Here is a 21,624-nt window from a genome sequence, read left to right on the forward strand (position 1 = left end):
ATTTTCTTTACAGCGTATACTGGCATGTCAGAAAAGTGGCTCTTTATTTCGGGAGGGCAGGAATCGTGTTGTTACCTTAGCAGTGGATATCAGCAGTAGAATTGTTGCCTGTCATGTAAGTATCATTGTTGTTGTAAAATGGCAGATGGTAATTGCTGGACAGTCTAAATCCCAAAGGGAAACTTCGACAAGCTATCACAATGATTTAAAATTTGTATTTTGTTATGAGAAGACGTCAGAACAACTTTCAAACCACTTTTGGCGATTTTAAATATTAAATTTAAACACTTTTATTTGAAAAAGAACACACGAGATCACATTTAGACAGTTAACAGTAGCTCTGCTTAGTCAAACACTCTTAGGCAACAGTCCTCATAGGTTTTCTCCATAAAAATAATTACCACAAACATTCACAGGGGAAGAATTACACAGGATTCAGTACTGGAAAACCAAAACTTGTATCAATACCTTGCAATCTTCTCTGGAGGTGCAAGCTGCTTTCTTCATAGGCCTGTTTCAGCACATATTTTTAAAAATTCATTTATTGGATGTGGGCATCAGGTTAGGCCAGCATTTATTGCCCCTTGAACTAAGTGACAGGGCGATTAAGGATCACTTCTGTGGCCAGACCAGGTAAGGATGGCACATTTCTTTCCCGAAAGGACCAGATGGTTTTTTCCACTATCACCTCATGGCTATCATTAGACTTCTAAGATTCTTTATTGGATTCTAATTCCACCATCTGCTGTGGCAGGATTCGAACCTGGGTCCTCAGAGCATTACCCTGGATCTCTGGATTACTAGTCAACTACACCACCACCTCTCCCCCACATGCTCTTCAGGATCTCATGGCTACAACTGTGCAGCTTTCAATCTCTCTTTAATCTTTAAATCTATTCTTTTTGCATCTCTGTGGAAGTTCCCTGTCCCAGAATATGCAGATCTTTCATGTTATTTGTATGGTTGCTGTTTTTGGGTAAAACAAACTTAATACTTTGCTTTATTCATTTATGATCTTTGCCAATTTTACACTTTCCTTTTGAAAAACGAGAGTTAAACTTCAAACCACTCCCCACCCCCCCCACCTATCTTCCCAATGCAAATTTACATTCAAGTGGCTCACTGGTATCCCTTCGTAGTGCTGCATATTTCCACTTCAAAATACTTGCTTTCACGCCTAACCCCTTTTTAATGTTTTTAATCTTGCAGTCTGTCTTCAGTCTAATTAAATTAGTCACATCCGTACACACAAACAAGCCTGTTTCACAGTATACCACAGTGATTTTGGGAAAATATTGAAGAAATATGATATTTCATCACATTTTGTTGATAAATAAATTAGACTTGGCCCACATTTTGTAATATTCAGCCATTTAAAGTAAGCTGTTGATTAACTTTGGAAAATTATTTTACATGTTTATCTTTTCATTTCTGAGTAGTGTCAGGCTAGAAAGTCTTGTGACTCAGCAGGTAGTGGCTCTGCCTCAGGCTCCTCCTTCAAGTCCCACTCCAGGACCTAAAGGCCAAGGAAGGTGTGTTCATATGCAGCTAAACAGATTGAGCATCAACTTGTAAATCCTTCCAACATATGCCAATGGCAAGCTGTAAGAGCAGGAGGGATTCCTGGCCAGCATGTGACTGCAGAAGGCAGTATCTTGTCAAGCGTAAATATGATTGCCAGCGCATTCTTAGGGCATGGTACCTGAAGAAGAAAATGTGTCAGGGTAAGCCTGTATGTAATGTATGCAGTAACCTAAATGCTAGCATTTATCTCAAATCTGATTGAATAATTGTGAAATTAATGTCAGATCAACATCTTGTTAAGCATAAATTGACTACAGCTTTGCTGAGAAAAATATTAACAGCTGCATTTCAAAAAGTAATAAGTTGGCTGTGAAACACTTTGGTATGTCCCAATGATGTGAAAGATGCTACGTAAATACAAACATTTCTTTCTAGAGCAGGAGTAAGGCTCAGGGAAGATTCTGATTGAGAACACTTCACTATCTTCAGAGTTTGGTTATTAAACTGTCCATTGTTCCAAATCAACTCTGTGAAATCAGAAAACTCTCAAACAGCAACTGCAAATAAACTTAAAGTACATCATGCCCTTTTACCATTCATCTCCCTGGCCCACCTTCTTTCCTGCCAACCTCTCAGCCCCATTACTACATTTACTGCTTCCCCTTTAAACCGCCTACTCAATTTCTGTATGGTTCTGTCCATCTTTCTCTACTGCCACACATCTCGCCCTCATCCCACTATCTCCCCCACCATCGCTCAGTCTCTCCAAGAGCAGGTGACATAAAGTCTTCACTTTAAATTCGTATCCTCCTCTCTTTCTTCTTGCTTCCTCCCCTCTCTTTCTATCTGTTACCTTCAAAGGAATTTTGTTTGCGTTTTTAAAAAAATAAAAGATTGAGAAAAGACAAAATAGAACTTTATTGTCCAAGCAAAGGTGGACATTTGTCTTTAGTCTCACCTCCAGTATAACATATAATCACGCAATCATTAGTTTGAAAGCAGTGAATATTTCATGTAAAGCTACATTCATACATTTGTACATATAACATACATCCATACCATATAATGGTAACACATTGCACCCTGCCATTACAGCACTTACTGCAGTTGAGTAAATTAAATAAATAAAAACAGCGGGTTGAGTTTACATTGTTGTTTAGTAAGCTTATAGCAGTGGGAATAAAAGACCTGAACAGATTTTTGTTGGCAATCAGCATTCTAAACACCGGCCCGAAAGAAGCCTTTTAAATTGAGGATATAAAGAATAAGAGGGATCACTGATGATGGACTGAGCTTTCCTCTTAACTGTAATATTAAATAGATTATCAATCTCCGGGTGCTCAGGTTTCCTCCCACAGTCCAAAGATGTGGCTAGATCTTTGGGTGGATTGGCCATTCTAGTGTCAGGGGGGGCGAGCTATGGTAAATGCATGGGGTTATGGGGACAGGGTCTGGGTGAGATTGTGGTCAGTGCAGACTCGATGGGCCGAATGGCCTCCTGCACTGTAGGATTCTATGAATCTGTCTGCTCTCTAGCAATGGTTTTACTGGCAGCGTTGATAATTTTGGCCGGCTCACGTTTCCATTTCACACTCTGGTTACCATACCAGACTCATGTTGAATGTTAGAATACTCTCTACCAAACTTTTGTATACTCTAAAACATCTTGACTCACTCCAAACCTTTTCAGTTTACTGATTTATAAAATGAATCTGGTTATCCTTGTTAAGAGTACAATTGGTGTTCTCTGCGAAGCTTATCTTCTGGTCTTGTGTGTTTCCAGATACTTGAAACACATTACAACCTCTACCAATTTATCATTAAAATACAGAGGTTCACACGTATGCAGGCCATTGCTATATAAAAAAGCTCTTTGGTTTTACCTGCATTCATCTGTAGGGCATTCAATTGACACCATTTCTGAAGGGTGGCAGCATGTACAAAATAATTTCCTTTTTATCTTTTAAAATTAGTTCCACTGTCTGACTGTGTCGCATTGTCTCTTTCACAGATGCAGATAATTCAAATTGATCCTTTCTGTCAACAGAACACAAGCCGCTTAATTCATTGGTTTCAAAATTCAACTTTTTTAAAGGACTGAATACTTGCCAAGAACAACTTTCAGTCTCTTATTTTCACACTGTATAAAAGCAAATTACTGCGGATGCTGGAATCTGAAAACAAAAGAGAAAATGCTGGAAAATCTCAGCAGGTCTGGCAGCATCTGCAACTTTGACAAAGGATCATCTGGACTCAAAACATCAGCTCTTTTCTCTCCTTGCAGATGATGCCAGACCTGCTGAGATTTTCCAGCATTTTCTCTTTTGGTCTCTATTGTTCATATGTCCTCTCTCGCATGCTTTGCCTCTCTTCTCTCATTTTCCCTACATGCATTCTTGCATATCATAGAATCCTTTCAGTGCAGAGGGAGGCCATACAGCCCATCGAGTCTGCACCAACTCTCTGACAGAGCATCTTACCCAGGCCCATCCCTCCACCCTTTCCCTGTAACTCTGTGCATTTACCATGGTTAATCCACCTAAACTACACATCTTTGGACACTTAAGGGGCAATTTTACATGGCTAGTCCACCTAACCTGCCACACCTTTGGACTGTGGGAGGAAACTGGAGCACCCGGAGAAACCCACGTAGACACAGAGCGAACATGCAAACTCCACACAGTCACCCAAGGCTGGAATCGAACCCGGGTCCCTGGCAATGTGAGGCAGCAGTGCAAAAAGTAACAACATGTAATCAATACTCAGGGATGTGAAATTTCTGCCATTTGGAGAAATTCTACTTTGGAATAATGGAATTCAGCCCTTTTAATATTTTTTCTGAGCTCTGCCTCCCCTTGGCTGATGCTACCTACAACACAGTCAAAGTGGCAAGAGAGAATCTCAAAAAGCCCAAGAAATCTCTTCCATTAATGAGGCCAAGATCAAGCTTGTAGGGAGTTGCCACTCATCCTGCAGGGAGGCTACAATCTGCTGTTGGCCATTAGGCGGAGTTACAGAGTTCAGAAAGCATGGGGGAAGGAGAGGGAGCAGTTCAGATGGGGTTCAGCAGGCCCAAGAGAGGGAGCAATAGAGCTAGAGGTTTGCAGTTCTGGGGGAGGGGGCAATGGAGCTAGAGTTTGGGAGGCTCAGGGAAGGGAGAGGGAGCAGTGGAGCTGTAGTTTGGCAGGTCCAGGTGAGGGTGTAGTGGTGCTGGGGTTTGGCAGGTCCAGGAGGCGGGGAGGGAACAGTGGAGCTGGGGTTTGGCAGGTCCAGGAGGTGGGGAGGGAGCAGTGGAGCTGGGGTTTGGCAGGTCCAGGACAGGAGCAGTGGAGCTAGGGTTTGGCAGGCCTGGGAAAAGGAGCAGCAGGAATGGGCTTCTGAAGGCCCAATGGGGTAGGGCTGAAGGGAGGAGCTGGGGTTTGGCAGGCCTAGCGTGGAGGGGCTGATAAGTGGAGCTGGGCCTTCACTGAGTTCAGGGAGTCGGAGCGGAGAGGGAGCGCCTGAGCATGATGCAGAATTTTTTTTATTCCAGAAGACTTGGCTGCAGAGGATGTATGTGCGAGTGGGAACTTCTAGTTTTGACAGAAAGTTAATGAGGTAGATTCTGCAGTGTGCCAATATTTATTACTCTTTATTAATCTGTCAAGTCAAAAGAGTGTGAGATATTTAAACTGGGAAGGTAAGTGAAAAGGCTGGTGATTTCCAATTTCTGATAGAAAAATAAATTCCAGAATTCTTCGTATTAATAAAAGCTCACAAGCCAAAGGTATTTTTCTTATTGAGCGAGATGTTACACTATAATTAGCTTTAAATTCCCAGATGTTGCAATACTTGGCTGTTACATAGAAAGAAAAAAGCTAATGAGACGTGGATCTTCCCGAAGCCATTCAACATTAGCGTATTGAGAATCAAACATGCAGTTATTGTGAAAAGTGTTTTTCATTAAGCAAAGTACTTGAGGAAATAGACTCGGAACAACCTTATTTTGATTAATTAGTATTTGGAAATTAATTTGACAACTTGCCGTTGTGCTAATTCAGGCCGATATATTTTCTGTTTATAATGAGTTCTTCATTGTACCAAGTCCAAACGAGAGTTCTTGCAAAATAGAATAAAACAGACATTAATTAACGAGGTTTGATACAGTACTACTTGCTACCCAGGAGGGTGCAGTGAAGTCCAAATCTTGGCAGATTATAGTGAATTGGCTCCAGTTTTCAGTGATTGGGTCCCACACACCAAGAGCATTAGGAGCAGGAGTGGCCCATTCGCCTGCTCTGCCAGTCAATAATTCTGACATTACCCTTGATTTCCTTGCTGATCAATAATCTATCTAACTCAGACTAAAACATATTTGACCCAGCCTCCACTGCTCTCTGGGAAGAGGCTTCCACAAATTAACTACCCTTTGACAGAAAAAAAAATCTCCTTATCACAGTCCTAAACCATTTTAATCTTGTGTTTGACAACTGTTTTACAGGGCACAGATGGTGTTCTTGAAGTTTTTAAAATCCTAACTGAAGAGGAAGTGAATCAAAAGATTGAAAAGAAACAAAAGAAAGCAAGGAAAAAGGCAAAGTGAGTGAAAGTATGATTGATTTGACTCCATGAATGTCATTAAAGGGAAAGTCTCTTGTTGGAACTTACCCCCACTAGAAAATGTCTAAGTAAGGGTTGCTTCAGCATTGAAATACCAATATCTCACAGGGTATTTCTTCAAATTGTAATAAGCATTATTGGCTTACAGCAGATGCTTGCAGTTAGCAATATGGAAGTTGGCACTGCTGCCTCACAGCACCAGGTACCCCGGGTTCAATTCCGGCCTTGGGTCACTGTGGAGTTTGCACATTCTTCCTGTGTCTGCAAGGATTTCCTCCGGGTGCTCCAGTTTCCTCCCACACTCAAAGATGTACGTGTTTGGTTGATTGGCCGTGTTAAATTGCTCCTCCGTATCGGGGTTAGCAGGGTAAATACATGGGGTACAGGGATAGGCCCTGGGTGGAGTTGTTGTTTGGTGCAGGTTCAATGGGCCAAATGGCCTCCTTTTGCACTGTAGGAATTCTATGGTTCTATGATCAGGCCACATCTTGAGTGCCTTATTTAATTGTGTCACAGATCACAAAGCAAACATTCAATCCCTTGATATGGGATAGAAGTGAGGAAGAAAAATAACCCTCGTCAGTTTGGGCTTTCTGTCAAGAGGAGGTGGCTTACAGGGAGCTTCATAGCTGTCTTTTAAGATAGTAAAACATTTAGAAAAGGTAAAGCTGGAATGCTACATCAAATTAAATGATGACAACAGGGAGAGGGAGTACAGGTTAACACTGACGAATAACCTGTGTCCAGAAGATTTTCATATAAAAGGTTGATCAACAAGTGGGAAGGAGTTATATGGGAGGCAAAAAACTCTAATCCTTAACCAGTAATTGGGGGATTGCAACTTCTTTCTGAAAGGTTCGCTTTTTTTTTACTCTTTCATGAGACATGGGCGTCACCGGCTAGACCAGCATTTTATTCCCTAATTGCCCTTGAGAAAGTGGTGGTGAGCTGCTTTCTTGAATCGCTGCAGTCCATGTAGTGCTGATGATTTGGAAGGTAGTTCCAGGATTTGACAGTGAAGGAATGGTGACATAATTCCAAACCAGGATGGTGTGTGGCCTTAAGAGGTTGTGTTTTCATATATCGGCTGCTCTTGCCCTTTTAGATGGTAGAGGTTGCTGGTTTGGACAGTGAGGTTGAAGGAGCCTTGGTGAGTTGCTATAGTGCATCTTATAGATGGTGCACACTGCTGCAACTGTGTGTCAGTAATGGAGGGAGTGGATGTGGTACCAATCAAGCTGGCTGTGTTGTCCTGGATGGTGTTGAGTTTTTTTTAAGTTGTTGGAGCCTCACTCATCCAAATGAATGGAGAATATTCCATCACACTCCTGTCTTGTGCCCTGTAGATAGTGGACAGCTTTGTAGTCTTTCACATCCATATCTATCTTATAAAGGTAGTAAAGTGTATACTGCTCAGCTAGAAATTTGATTTGATTTATTATTGTCACATGTTGAGATGACAAGGCATACTGTTCATAGAGTACATGGGAGAAGGAAAGGAGAGCATGCAGAATATAGTGTTAAAGTCATAGCTAGGGTATAGAGAAAGATCAGCCTAATATATGGTAGATCCATTCAAAAATCTGACGGAAGCTGTTCTTGAGTCAGTTGGTTCATGATCTCAGACTTTTGTATCTTTTTCCCAACGGAAGAAGGTGGAAGAGAGTGTGTCTGGGGTACGTGGGGCCCTTGCTGCTTTCTCGAGACAGCGGGAAGTGTAGAAGGAGTCAGTGGATAGGAGGCTGGTAGACTGGGCTTTGTTCACGATCCTTTGTAGCTTCTAACAGTCTTGGTCAGAGCAGGAACCATACCAAGCTGTGATACATCTGGAAAGGATGCTATCTATGGTACATCTGTAAAAGTTGGTGAGAGTAGTAGTGGACATGCCCAATGTCTTTAACCTCCTGAGAAAGTAGAGGCATTGTTGGGCTTTCATAACTATAGTGTCAGCGTGGAAGGATCAGGACATGTTGTTGATTTAACTGCACTGTGCACTAGCAGTTGATCTTCTCTATTTATGGATTTTCATGGCTTTGAGGTGATGATGTTGGCAAAAAGTTGACAAATAAAAATTCGAGAATTTTCTCAAGTGACTTCCAGCAAATTCTCAATTTGAGATTGGTATTTGAAAAACCTTTTTTTAAAAAAAAACATTCAGTGCGAAATCTTTCCCATCTCTCAACTGGTGCCTCATGGCGGTATGCACTTTGTGGTGTGGCAGTGATTCAAGAGGTTTCAGATTTGATTCCCATCTTGTGCTAAATTAGTTCCACCAGAATACTGGTGAAGTAACTGCAGTTGATCTCAGTGGGGTTCTGAGCTGCAGAGACACAAAGTTGTCCAGGGCGCTGACCCATTCACTACCGCACAGCACTTTCTGAAAGTGACTGTGGAAGGTTGATATATAGCATGTTGGTTTTGGCTGTGCTGGTGTAGATGATTTGAAAAGCACTCACTGTTTAGTCACACAATTAAGATGCTGTAGAGCCACTACAGAACGTAGAAACATGCCTATCCTCGGGTGCCACTTTCAGGAATGGCAAGCAAACTCGGAAAGTAAAATTGGAAAACTGAATTCCAACCCTGGAAAATAGAGGCAATACAGTGGTGGTGTTTATGAAGCAGCAACACAAAATGAAACGGTGACAGAATCCACATCAAGTGAACTGTCGTGTTTTAAAACGCAGCAGTAAGGAACATTCAGTTCTTGGCAGACTCTCATTTGTATCCTGCTATGACACTGTATTCGGCAGGCTCCCAAATAGCTCTGTATGGATATTTTATGTTTGCTTTAGTACAAATTAAAAAGTAGATTATCCAAATGACTTATGATTACGAATAGTTTTTCAAGTCTTTTTTTTTGCCGGTGAACATTGCTAGGGAAAGTGGCATTAAAATCTGAACAAAAGAAAGCTACCGTTACTTAAGCAAGTAACTAAAAGCAATGCAGACACTCCTGCTGGCAGCGAATATGCAGTAGTGGCCAAGAATGTAGAGAGTTGAACGCAATGCATAAACCCGGCCAATTTCTCTCACCTGAAATTACTTCATAATAGTTGAAGGGATTGTGTACCATTGCATCTAAACTATGCATTAGCTTAATTCTGTTTGATTCCTAGATAATTGCTGATTGAGAAAGAAGCTTGTAGATTTAAGTCCGCAGAGTGGTAGCTGGGCTAGATTCATTTCTGGATTCTGTAAGGAGCTTCTGTCTCACTGTGTTTACCACGCTAAAGGTTCCTTTCATTGTTCCTTGTGATTTAGCGGAGAGGTAGGAGCAGAGAAAAAAGTGTCAGATGGCACTAGATCTGTACAGTTTACCCCGTCGTTAAGCCCTCTTCGCTTCTATGGCCCCATATCTGGCACATCATGAGGAGCACTGAGATTTATAGGGAGCCAGAGTTTTATTGTTAGTTGTTTCAGGAAAGACTGCAGATGTTGTAAGGGTGATGTTATTGGATTGGGGGTCTGATTACCCCATTAAACCCCAACTGCAGTTTTACCTCTCACCTGATTAGGATAGCTGTTACACTTTTCCCACCAGTTAAAGAGAAGAGAAAGATAATCTCAGAACAAAAGAGACTTCTTATGGAAATTTGTTTTTACTTTCTTTGTGTTCCTCCTGGCCCCATTAGGAATGTTTAGGCGCCCCCCCCCCCCCCCCACCGACCCCAGGTTTCGACTCACTCTCATCAAGGTTCTCAGAACTCAGATAATTTCAAATAAATGTTCAAAGAAATAAAAAATCCAATAAACATAATTACAGATAAATCCTTTATGTGTAAAACATTTATCACCCCTCAGTTCTTTGTCTTTAATTACATTGCCTTGCTTTTTTCTTAAAAAGTAACATTTTTTGGAAGCCTTGCCACAAATTCCAGTTTAACGGCAATTTCAGCCAGCTATTTTGTCACAACTTCTCAAGTACAATAAATTCCTTGTGTTTACTAGTTCAAAAAAAGACTGCTGCAATGAAACACTGCCATCTGTGTGCCTGTAATACACCGGACAGCTACTTTTATTCATTTTTCAAGCTTTATTTAAACTCAATGCAATTTGTAATGAATAGATATCAGAAATAAGTGACAAATATGTTCAGCTGTTTTAATCATGGCTCAATATATTAATTTCTAAAAAGTAAACAAGTTGATTTAATATCAGTAAATACAGGGGACCAGATAGAAAATGACGTTGGATTGGTTTATGTTTCCATCTAGGATACTTGGTGATACAAGTTTGGTTTCTGCAACTAACAGCCTCCATTTTCCATTTGCTAAAGAGAATGGAGTGAGGAATGTGAGGGTTAGATTCTACTCCTTGGTATTCACTGATCCATAGCTCCTTTAAATTTATAGCTAAGTAGCAAACATAGCATGGACATTACACATTTATAGTATTGGTCAAAGCAAAACTTTGCATTAATGTAGCGCTCTTCATATAGCAAAAATGGGAGGTCAGTGAAGAATGCATTGAATAGTTGAGTCGAGAAATAACAAAGGCATGGTTGAGGGTTTTAGCATCAGATGAACTGAGATGGGGACAGAATCTGGCAAAGTTATGGATCTGAATTTTCAGGATGGCGAGCGCTTGGCACCCATCATCCTGCAAGTTGGCAGGGAAGCTGACAGGCCCTGCCTGCACTTGAACAGAAGTCTTGCCATGGAGCGCTATCGACCAATCAGAATGGTCAACAGCTCAGCCCCTCCAGTCACAGCAATGTAGTGGCCGGAGCCGGAGCTTCCAGGTCCCTGAGCTGCCCACCCGAGATCGCGGATGAGAACCGTTTCAATTTCTCACCCTCAGTCATCAGGTGCCTGCCAGTCCAAAATATGAGACTGAGCAGGAAATGGCCCTTAAATGACCATTAAGTGATCACTTAAGGTCCTTACTATGGCTTCCCATATGTGGTAAGAGTTTTAACAACACCAGGTTAAAGTCCAACAGGTTTATTTTGCTACCAAATAAACCTGTTGGACTTTAACCTGGTGTTGTTAAAACTCTTACTGTGTTTACCCCAGTCCAACGCCGGCATCTCCACATCATGATTCCCATATGTGGCCCTGATCGTACCACCATAAAGTTGTGTCTGGATGGGGCGGATGGGATCCCAGAGGGAATCCAGTCTATGTTACCTTGCCCCCCCGATTGTAATCAATCTTACTTAAACGTAACATTCATGATCTACTGGTTAATTACAACATGCTAGCACGTTTTGTTCGAAATCTAGTAATGGAGAACAGTGATTGGATAAAGTACAGGCATTTACCGGGAAAAGTAAGAACTGCATCTATCTGCTCATATCAATCTCAATAGAACCATGTGCTCCAGTTTATGTCCAATATCTCTGCTTGTATAATGCAAGGTAGGCTAGGCACTGTTATTTAGGAAGTAATTGTATATATTCGGGTAATGGAAGGACAGAAGGAACTCGAACTTTGATTCTGAGTTGCAGTTGCGGTCTGGAAAATAACGGTGTTTGACCACAGTAAACAAGAGTGCTTTGCACGTGGATTTAATTTATTTTATTTTGCTGCATTTTACTGAAATTGAATATTTTGCTGTGGATTACTTAACAGACGCAAGGCTGAATCAGGGGAATCTGACGTTGATTTGCAGCCTGCAGTGGAACGAACGCTAAAGGATGAGATTGAGAAAGTTACAAATATCAAAGCTTCAGGAAAAATCAGGTAAGACTCAGTCAGCCGTGTGACCAACCAGAAAGAAAGAGTTATCTGTGGCATCATCTTAAACATTAAATAAAACTCTAATCAGTGCTAAGAAAGCACTTACTCACAGAGATTGGGTGGCATTTCCAAAAAATAAGGAAATTCCAGATAGATGATTATTTTACACAAAATTTGGCAACTCATGGAAAAATTGGAACATTCCTTTCAAACACTTTTTTGAAAATGGTCCTGATCTCTAAGGAGGAAATTAAAACGAATACGAGTTTTTATTCAAAATAAAAGCTTGGAAGTCTGAAACATCACAATGTGTTGAACTTTGTGAATACTTGTGTTTTATGCATTATTCTATCAGCAAGGCAGTGGCGTAGTGGTATTGTCACCGGACTAGTAATTCAGAGACACGGGACCCGGGTTTAAATCCCACCAAGGCAGATGGTGAAATTTGAATTCAGTAAAAACCTGAAATTAAAAGTCTAACGATGACCATGAAACCATTGTCGATTGTCGTAAAAACCCATCTGTCTCACCGATGTCTTTTGGGAAGCAAATCTGTCGTCCTTTCCTGGCCTGGCCTACATGTGACTCCACAGCAATGTGGTTGACTCTTAAATGCCCTCAGGAATGGGCAGTAAATGCTGGCCCAGACATCCACATCCCATGAACGCATAAAAATAAACAAAAGATAGTCTGTTGGATTGCATTTTATTTCTATTGTACAATGATATATCCGGCAGTTTAGGCATACATCAAATTACAGCAGATTGTAGCTAATTCCAAAGCAATCTGTTCAGCTGTTTAACTAATTGTGAATCCTAGTACCATTATATCAATGGAACTGCATAAGTTTCCTTTGCTAACATTGGTATAACTCTACTGTATTGAAACTGGGAATGAAATTGAGTTTAGATTTACTGTTTTGCTGAACAATCATTGTTGCTGCCATCTTTAGAGAATGTCTTTAATATTGAATTTGCATATGTCACTCAACTAACATGTGTAAATTCTAGTTTGGTATTTTCAATCTTTCATTAGAACTTACTGCAACTTTGGCCTTTTGACCCTGACTCTTTTTTTTCTAGATCTTTCAATTTTCTTTTATTACCAAATGGGGAACTAAAGATTGTGATGCTGCTGCAAAACAACACTGTTGAAGCTTACAGCCTGAACATAATGGTGAAAATACCAGAGTGCACCAAGATGGCCAGGATAACCATTGCCGGTCACAGGACAGATGCAAGAACTCTTGCCTTCAGCTCTGACAATATTGCTGTCCTCTCTGCTTCGGCTGAGACAGTCAAAATATGGAACAGGTTTGAATATATTTGCCACTTGACTTGACATTGCTACTTCTTTGTCACCCTTTATTTGTCAACCTCTGCCCATTTTAAATTCTTATATCCACACTTAATATAGATCTTACCTAAATATGTGAGCAGAGCAATGATGGCCATGTCTGGCAAATTGGCTGTCATCTTGTTTTTCTAACAGTGGAAGTTTTTGTGGTCCTTAATTTTTATCTTTTAAATTTAAGATTTGATCTGTTTCGAATTTTCAGACTATTCGTTTAATCTCTAATAGTTTTAAATTTTCCACCTTCAGCAGGATTCAGATAGTCCTTACATTTTGTTATGGGCTGCTGTGAAAGATAAACCATCCAACTTGACCCACAAAACTGTGATATCCTGCACATCACGATATATGCACCCCACTCTACCCCACCTGGATGCCATGCAATCTGCTGGGAGAGGTTAAATCCTAAGTCAATTAAGGGGGGAAAGCTGGAAAATTCCTCTCTGGTTCCTTGAGGTGATCAACACTGGCCGAGGAGATCACTCGGGTCCTGATTAATCCTATGTAGTGCCAAATTTATGTACAAGTACATCTCCAACCCAGACAGAGATGGGTCTAGTTCTCACTTGAAGGGATTCAAGGAATTGACATTCACTGCATGAACCTGCACCCTGCTCCGGAGGTCCACTACTCCTGGACAAATAACCATCTCATCTATCCTAGGCTTGGCTTTGCATAATTTAAGATTGTGATCGTTTAACCTCCCTGACCTATTTATTTATAAACTGTCAAACAACATATTCTAATCCCTTCATTATTCTGTACACGTCGTTTTAAGACTCAAATTCAATATTAAAAGTTCTTATAGTGCTTTGGCCTCTGGGCTGCTTCAGTCTTGTATTACTTTGCCTGCTATCATTTTGCTCATTGTTTGACTCGGGACAGTATGAAGTAAGTAGCAGGCAAAGTTAATGGACTCTCCTCTTCCATGTAAATTGTGGTCCTAATATGTTAAAGGACACTTGCACCATCCTCACTGAGGCCTGAACAGCTAAGATGCCATGGCCTTCCCCTTGGCACGTATATAAAAAAATACCCTTTTTGTGTCCCAGATGAGCAGGAGTGCTTCTCTGGGCCCCACAAGGAAAGTTACGCACTCCCCTGCCAGGCATTCCCATCTTCTCCTCCTGAAACCCCCCTCCCTACTACTTGTGTGAAAACTGCCTCCCTGATCTACACCTGTGACCAACTACTTTGAGTCCTTCCCCTACAATACCATCCACCACCTTTCTGGATGGGAAGTTAACCCGTGGCAATTAAATTAGACCCGGCAGTTGAAACTTTCAGGACCTAAAATTCTGATGTTCTGTACTTGTTCTACCTGTTCAAGAACTTCTCCCGATTAAAACTGGCCCTTTGATTTTGTCTTCACATGAGCAACGCCACAGGGGATCAACTATGTTATGATTGGTTAGGGACCAGTAAGTTTTAAAGTAGACAAAGTTTGAAATCTGTTACCCACTAAAATAATAAAAGCTCAAGATTTCATGGTTTAAAACAAACAAAATAAACTTTAATTTACCAAGTCAGAAAAGTAAAACAATTTATAATATCTATTTTGTGTTGATTCTGAATGTTAGAGTATGCAGTAAATAGAAATTAACAGGCCAACTGTGATCAAACACAGCAAACAGCACATTAAATGACAGATTCAACCCAGATGATCCCATGGATTTCTGAGCAACCCACTCAAATATCAGTTACCACTAAGCCTTACAATCTCATTGAAACTCTTGTCTCACTTGGGAGGGATTTCAGCTCTTCACTTTCAAAGATTTAGCCTCTAAATTTCCTCATAAGCGACTCCAACTCAGTCTGCCTCACCGATTGCTCACCTCCTGACGGTTCAATCTCTTCCCCTGAGACTGTGTTTACAGGATACTCAAAGCTGCACACCTGCGTCTAATTACTGGCATGCTTCTAAATCTTTCACAGACCACTAGCTTCGTTGAGCTGACACCACCCCTGAGTTTCTCTGAACTCCAGTCTCCCAACACCAGCGACCTCTAAATGGCACCCAGGTATCTCTGGGCCCTAACTGTCTGGCACAGAACCAGTGACTTTCTGCATCTTCTTGACTCCCCAGGACTTCTGTGAGCCCTAACTGCCAAGGATCTGCTAACTGCTCTGAGATTTTTTGTGAGCTCTAAATTATGAGGTTCAAACTGCAACCCAACCCCTCCCCCAGCAAAAACACAGATAAATCGAAACCAGAGAACCTTCTTAAGATCTCCATGACAATGTGCTCTTTCAGGGTTGCCTCAATGCTCTTTACTCACGTATCACTAATTCCCAAAACAAATACCTCTCTGGACTGCACTTCTTTGCAAACTGTATAGACTTCACATCTGCAGTTCTCCAAATAAGTAAGCTCACCTGCTGTTGTATGGCTTCATCTCTTCTATTCTAACTACATTACCTTCTGGACTGTCATTTTCTTTCAGCTGTTCTGTCAATCTCTAAAGTCCAGCATCGTAATTACCTTACCTTCACAATAATAATTTTTCCACATTAAACATTACCTTGAGAATATTAATGTGATATTCATCACAACCAACATAAGTGAAATAATTCTGTACTGAACTGTGCATCAAATGTGTTACATTAATTATCACTAATGGATGGGGATACTACTTTTTTCATTCCTGCATATCTAGTTAAGTAACATGGTAATGCAAACGCCTTGTGTGCGACCAATCAATCAAAATACATGGTACAGTTGCCGCGAACGATTGTGCAATGGTGACTCAAAGATAAAATTGTATCATTTCTATATTAGGCATGCAACTATGTAGATTCAATCCCTGTAGTTTTTTTGTACTAGTCTAGATGACCTTTTGATTTAAAACATTGATAAACCATTCACACAGTTAAAAATTGTGCACTGTTTGCCAAGTTTACCCCCAAGAGTTGTGTTTGGCTCTTCCTCAGATCGACTCTACAGTGTATCAGGACCATGGCTTGTGAATACTCTCTCTGCTCTCTCTTTGTTCCTGGGGATAGACAAATTATCTTGGGAACTAAGGTAAGGGCTTCTCTTTGCAAAGTTCTAAAGCAGTTGTGACAACATTTCCTATTTAAATTATAGCTACTTTGAGCTATTTCTTAAGGTAGTTAGAACATTATGCAGCAGTGCTTCACTTATTGTGGTGAACTGAAATTAATTGGAGACAAAAGGAAGGAAGTCTTTTTGGAAAGAAAACTCAGCTTCTGAAGACATCAACTCGTGCTAGGGTACAAATGCAAGAACATCATGAACTGCGTTTGTATAGCTCTGAAGCACTGAGCTGTACATTTACTAAGTGGGCCATTAAATGAGATCCAATAAGGATGCCCTTTGGCTACCCATATGATAATGGCATTGATAGTTGCTACATAGTACCAGCTTTTCTGTGTTTAAAGTATCTAATAGAAGCAGAAGGAAAATGTATACATACAGTGAATGTAAATGGCAATTCATGTAATTGATAGCCTTCATTGTTCCAACTTAAAATGAATCATTTGATCATTTTCTGTTAGTTCTTTACTTTGAATAATATTAAGGTGAAGGGACACAGTTGCCACCTAATTTTCTGGGCATTTCAGTCATGTAAATGTAAGAAACAATGTATTGAAGGTCCATCCAAAACTAGTAGCTGTTGCTTAGAAATATTATTATTTTGCTGTCATCAGTCGTTCTCTGAGCAAGAGAAGATAATCCCTCCTGGATCAGCCATGGAATTTAAGGCATTTCTGTTTATGAAGGGAATGTCAATTCAATTGGTTTCAGATTGAATTTAGATTCAATTTGTGCAAATGCCTCCATTGAATCCTCTCGGGGCTCATTGCCCCAATGCATACTGTAATTGTCATTAAGCTAGAGAATTTGCACAGATATGTGCATGAACCTGATCAGTTGATTGTAAATGAGTTGGTCAGTGAAAGAAAGAGAGAAAATTTGATGTAAAAACAATTACAACTCTTAAAAAGTTTTTAATCATCAACAGATGTTTCTTCATAATAGAAAACAAAAGGCAGCAAGTAAAATACATTAATCTATGTGGGTTGCATCTCTTGAATAGCAGCAGACAGCTGAATTAGATTATCGCTAAACTGTCTTTGCATTTACTGCCCCTATTTTTTTTCTGTAGTCTGGAAAGCTACAGCTCTTTGATTTAGCTTCTGGGCATTTGTTGGAGACATTTGATGCCCATAACGGAGCAGTGTGGTCCATTTCACTGGCACCAGACCAGGTAATCCATTCTGCAAGATTTTATCTGTATAGTTTATTTTTAGGTGTGAGATCTGAAAATTACCCTTGCGTTGCCTTTACTCAAGTTCCCCTTGTAATCCATATCAAGCAAGCGGTAATCATTCACCCAGGCAGTCCGAATCTAGCAAATGTACTATTTAAGAACTCGCCTGTTGAAAACGAGGCCACTCTTTTGTCAGCAGGTAAGGAGATATATGTAGAATTTGGATCCTGTTCATAAATGCACAAGTTATCTAAACCTTATGTGGGAGGAGCCAGTATATAATTTGATAGATCAGTGTGTAACATTCTGGGTGAGGGGGAGCACTAGCTGCTGTCAGAGTAAACCACTTACATCAGTGTTAGATAGTTTTGAGGATGTCCACACCACAGCCACACTTCAATGTGCAGTGCTATAGAAAATAGTTTTCACCATATGCAGCATATGACATAAGGTCAAAAAAGGGATGCGTCACCTCTTTCCCAGCCCATCAGTTGGAGATGAGTAATAAATGCTGGCTTTGCCAGCAATGCTTATATTCCATGAAGGAATAAATTTTAGAAGTAGAATCATGGAATCCCTGCAGTGCAGAAGGAGGCCATTTGGCCCATCGAGCCTGCACCGATGACAATCCCACCCAGGCCCTATCCCCGTAACCCCATATATTTACCCTGTGGATCCCCCTCACACTGAAGGGCAATTTAGCATGGCCAATCCACCTAACCTGCACATCTTAGGACTGTGGGAGGAAATCCATGCAGACACGGGGAGAACCCCGGCAATCAAACCCAGGTTCCCGGCGCTGAGAGGCAGCAGTGCTAACCACTGTGCCACCGCGCCGCCCGTAATTCCGTTCCCCTGCCCTTTTCATATAACTTCAACATTTTTTCTATTTCAAAAAGGTATCCAAAAATACTGCAGGGTCTTTACAGCTGATTCTGAATAAATTGTTGTCAGAAGCGCAAATAAAATAAATTACAATGTTTTGATACAGTATCTCATCCCCTCCCACCCCCTCCAAGTAAATACATTAATCAAGAAAGGAAACCATCAACATCTCTGGATTAAATTGGAATCGAAATCTGAGGTGACAAGACAGTGAATCCATTGTCCATTGAACAACTTGAATAACAACTATTTTATGAATGTTTTCAACTTTAGTTCATTGTTCTTTGTTCTAGCGGGGTTTTGTTACTGGGAGTGCTGACAAGTTGGTGAAATTTTGGGAGTTTGAGTTGGTGAAGGATGAAAATTCTACGCAGACAAGGTGAGCAATGAGGAGAAAAATAAATCAAGCTGCTTAATTAATTAGCAATTGTTAAAGCTAATTGGGCCCCAATGACAGCGAAGCACATTTATCCACTGAATTGCCAGGTTTCATTGTCCACCAAGGATGCTTTGATTTTACTCTGGGGAATGGGGGATTTGAGTGTGAGTATTTATGGAGCTGGAGAATGTTATAGAAGCTAATCTAGAATCATCGAATCCCTACAATATGGAAAGAGGCCATTTGGCCCATTGAGTCTGTACCGAGTCTCCAAAAGAGCACCCACCCAGGCCTTCCCCACCCTATCCCCGTAACCCCGCATATTTACCATGGCTAATCCACCTAAACTGCACATCTTTGGACTGTGGAAGGAAATCAGAGCAGCTGGAGGAAACCCACGCAGATACGGGGGGAATGTGCAAACTCCACACAGGCATTCATCCAAGACCAGAATCGAACCCAGGTCCCTGGCACTGTGAGACAGCAGTGATTACCACTGTGCAGCCCTCGAGATAACTGTCTACCCACATATCAAATTTTTTCAACCCCTCCTGATATATCCTGAAGTTTATTTTAAATGTTGATCTCAGTGTGCGAAAAACATCTTAACACCATTCCTACATTTTTAATTTAGCAGTTCAAATCTGTGCTTCCATGTCCTGCTGTAATGGTTTAGTTCGAAGAATGTTCCAAATTTACCATCTCTATCCCATTTGCTTCTTTCCCAACTGTTTCCTTTTGAGGCTGAATATCCCAGGTTTTCATAGAATCCTACAGTGCAGAAGAGGCCATTCGGCCCCATCAAGTCTGCACCGACCACAATCCCACCCAGGCCCTATCCCCGTAACCCCATGCATTTACCCTAGCTAGTCCCCCTGACACTAAGGGTCAATTTAGCATGGCCAATCAACTTATCCCGCACATCTTTGGACTGTGGGAGGAAACCAGAGCGCCCGGAGGAAATCCATGCAGACACATGGAGAATGTGCAAACTCCACACAGACAGTGACCCAAGCTGGGAATTGAACTCAGGTCCCTGGCGCTGTGAGGCAGCAGTGCTAACCACTTGTGCCACCATGCCATCCCAGTGTTTTCTCAGTGTTTTCTCATTTTAATAATTGATATATATATATAAAATGTAGCTACTTCCAGGTGGCTGATCTTCACCTGTGTTCTGTTATTCCTTAATTATAGACTGTCTTTGAATCATACTCGCACTCTGCAGCTGGATGAAGACATCCTGTCTGTGTGTTACAGTCCTAATCAGAGACTACTAGCAGTATCACTACTCGATTGTACTATTAAAGTATTTTACACGGACACACTGAAGGTAAAATATTCCTTTAAGAACTCATGAAAACCCTGCGAAATGTATTTGGAAAATAAGTCTTCCTTGCTAATCAAAAGTTGTAATCTGGTTCTCTAAAACAGGCAAATGTTTAAGATCAGGCAGCCATGCTGGGGGGGGGGGGCAGTATTTAATCAATAAATGTACTTGCAAGCAAAATATTTGTTACCCCGTGCTTCCCTCCATATTATGATGCATGATGCAGAATGTGGTCATTTAACCCATTGTGGTACAACTATCCAATTAGTCCCACTCCCCATAACCATGTAAATGTTTTCCTTAAGTGCTTATCCAATTCACTTTTGAGAGTTACTATTGAATCTGCTTCACATCTGTTCCCTCCAAAGAAAGATGAGGTCATTCACTAATCCGTGATGGCGTGGCCTGTCCTTTATTTTGTACTATTACACAAAGATGAAGTGGGTATGGAGGGCATTAGTTATGATACTAGATCAACAAAAATTCTGCAATGGAAAAATGTGAATCAAATTTAGTAAACCTTTGTAAATGAGTAGAAGAAACACAAAAGCTTCTGGTTTGTGAAGAAAATCCTCACTTTCACTAATGCAGGAGGGAAATCTTGTTGCCCTCATGTATTTTGTCTGACAGATTCGGAGTCCAGCCTGGCACTGGAGCAAAGCAAACTGAGACTCTGGAATAGGTAGTACTACAGCACTTCAATTCATAGTCCGTTTGGACTTTAACACCTGACCCAGGAAAACAATGAAAGCGCAAAGACAAAAATGCTTTGCAATTGCACATAACTTCTAGTGTAAATGCACCCAAAATAATCCCCTGCATCAACAGCAAATTTGGAATTACCCCAGTGTCTTTAAATCCTTGGAGAAGCCAGTATTCCATTCTGTGGTTTGCGTAAAGTATTACTATGAAAATGGGCAATGCAGATCACATCATAAATAATAGCACAATATGGGAAGATAAATGAAATACATAGATTTTGTCAGTGAAGAAAAATGATTGAATTTATTGTGATGTTTTAAACGTCGGTCAGAAGTGCTGCAAGAAGCCAGGCAGCTTTGGAAAATGTTTGTAGATGTTCCGGTTGCTTGGTGTAGGGAATTGTAAACGCAAGTAAGCTGACATTTTTTTCAGATTATTGGTCTTTCAGCCTATGGTTGAAAAAAATTTGAAAGTGCCTTTGTGTTCTTAAAAGATGGACAGTTCTAATATTTATTCTTTTTGTTTTATCTCTGCAGTTTTTCCTGTCTCTTTATGGGCACAAGCTACCTGTGCTCTGTATGGATATCTCTTATGTAAGTTTGTGCATCTTTATGCCGTCTGTTCAGTATTAGTGTCTGCTGCAGAACAAAGGGATGGTAAATTATTTCAAAAGATTGGGGACAATTTAGGCATATTTTATCTTATTGCACTTTGGGATATGGCTTTTCGCAACTCCAGAAAAATGAAAAAATTTGATTTTTCATGAAATCAAAATAAATTTGGACGTCATCGAGTGAATGTCACATCTCCATTTACTTATCGTATGTATTGGGGTAAATTTGGTTGCATGGCGCTCCTGGCAGGAATTGGTCATGAAGGGAGCGCAGGACAAAGATGTAGCTGCAATACTGCAGCCTGACTTATCAACTTGCTTTC

General features: G+C 40.8%; 1 protein-coding gene across 2 annotated transcripts in view; it reads left to right on the top strand.

The window, feature by feature from the left end:
- Positions 1–21,624, top strand: part of wdr3 (WD repeat domain 3) — a 56,487-nt gene that overhangs the window by 15,354 nt on the left and 19,509 nt on the right. For both annotated transcript variants that reach the window (XM_078232687.1, XM_078232689.1), the window contains exons 8-16: positions 14–115; positions 6,005–6,102; positions 11,700–11,810; positions 12,890–13,120; positions 16,092–16,185; positions 17,291–17,392; positions 18,574–18,659; positions 19,854–19,989; positions 21,225–21,281. In XM_078232687.1, coding sequence (XP_078088813.1) covers positions 14–115; positions 6,005–6,102; positions 11,700–11,810; positions 12,890–13,120; positions 16,092–16,185; positions 17,291–17,392; positions 18,574–18,659; positions 19,854–19,989; positions 21,225–21,281 — 1,017 coding nt within the window. The remainder of the gene's footprint in view (positions 1–13; positions 116–6,004; positions 6,103–11,699; positions 11,811–12,889; positions 13,121–16,091; positions 16,186–17,290; positions 17,393–18,573; positions 18,660–19,853; positions 19,990–21,224; positions 21,282–21,624) is intronic.

This window comes from Mustelus asterias, chromosome 17, assembly GCF_964213995.1.
Source record: "Mustelus asterias chromosome 17, sMusAst1.hap1.1, whole genome shotgun sequence".
Lineage (NCBI taxonomy): Eukaryota > Metazoa > Chordata > Chondrichthyes > Carcharhiniformes > Triakidae > Mustelus > Mustelus asterias.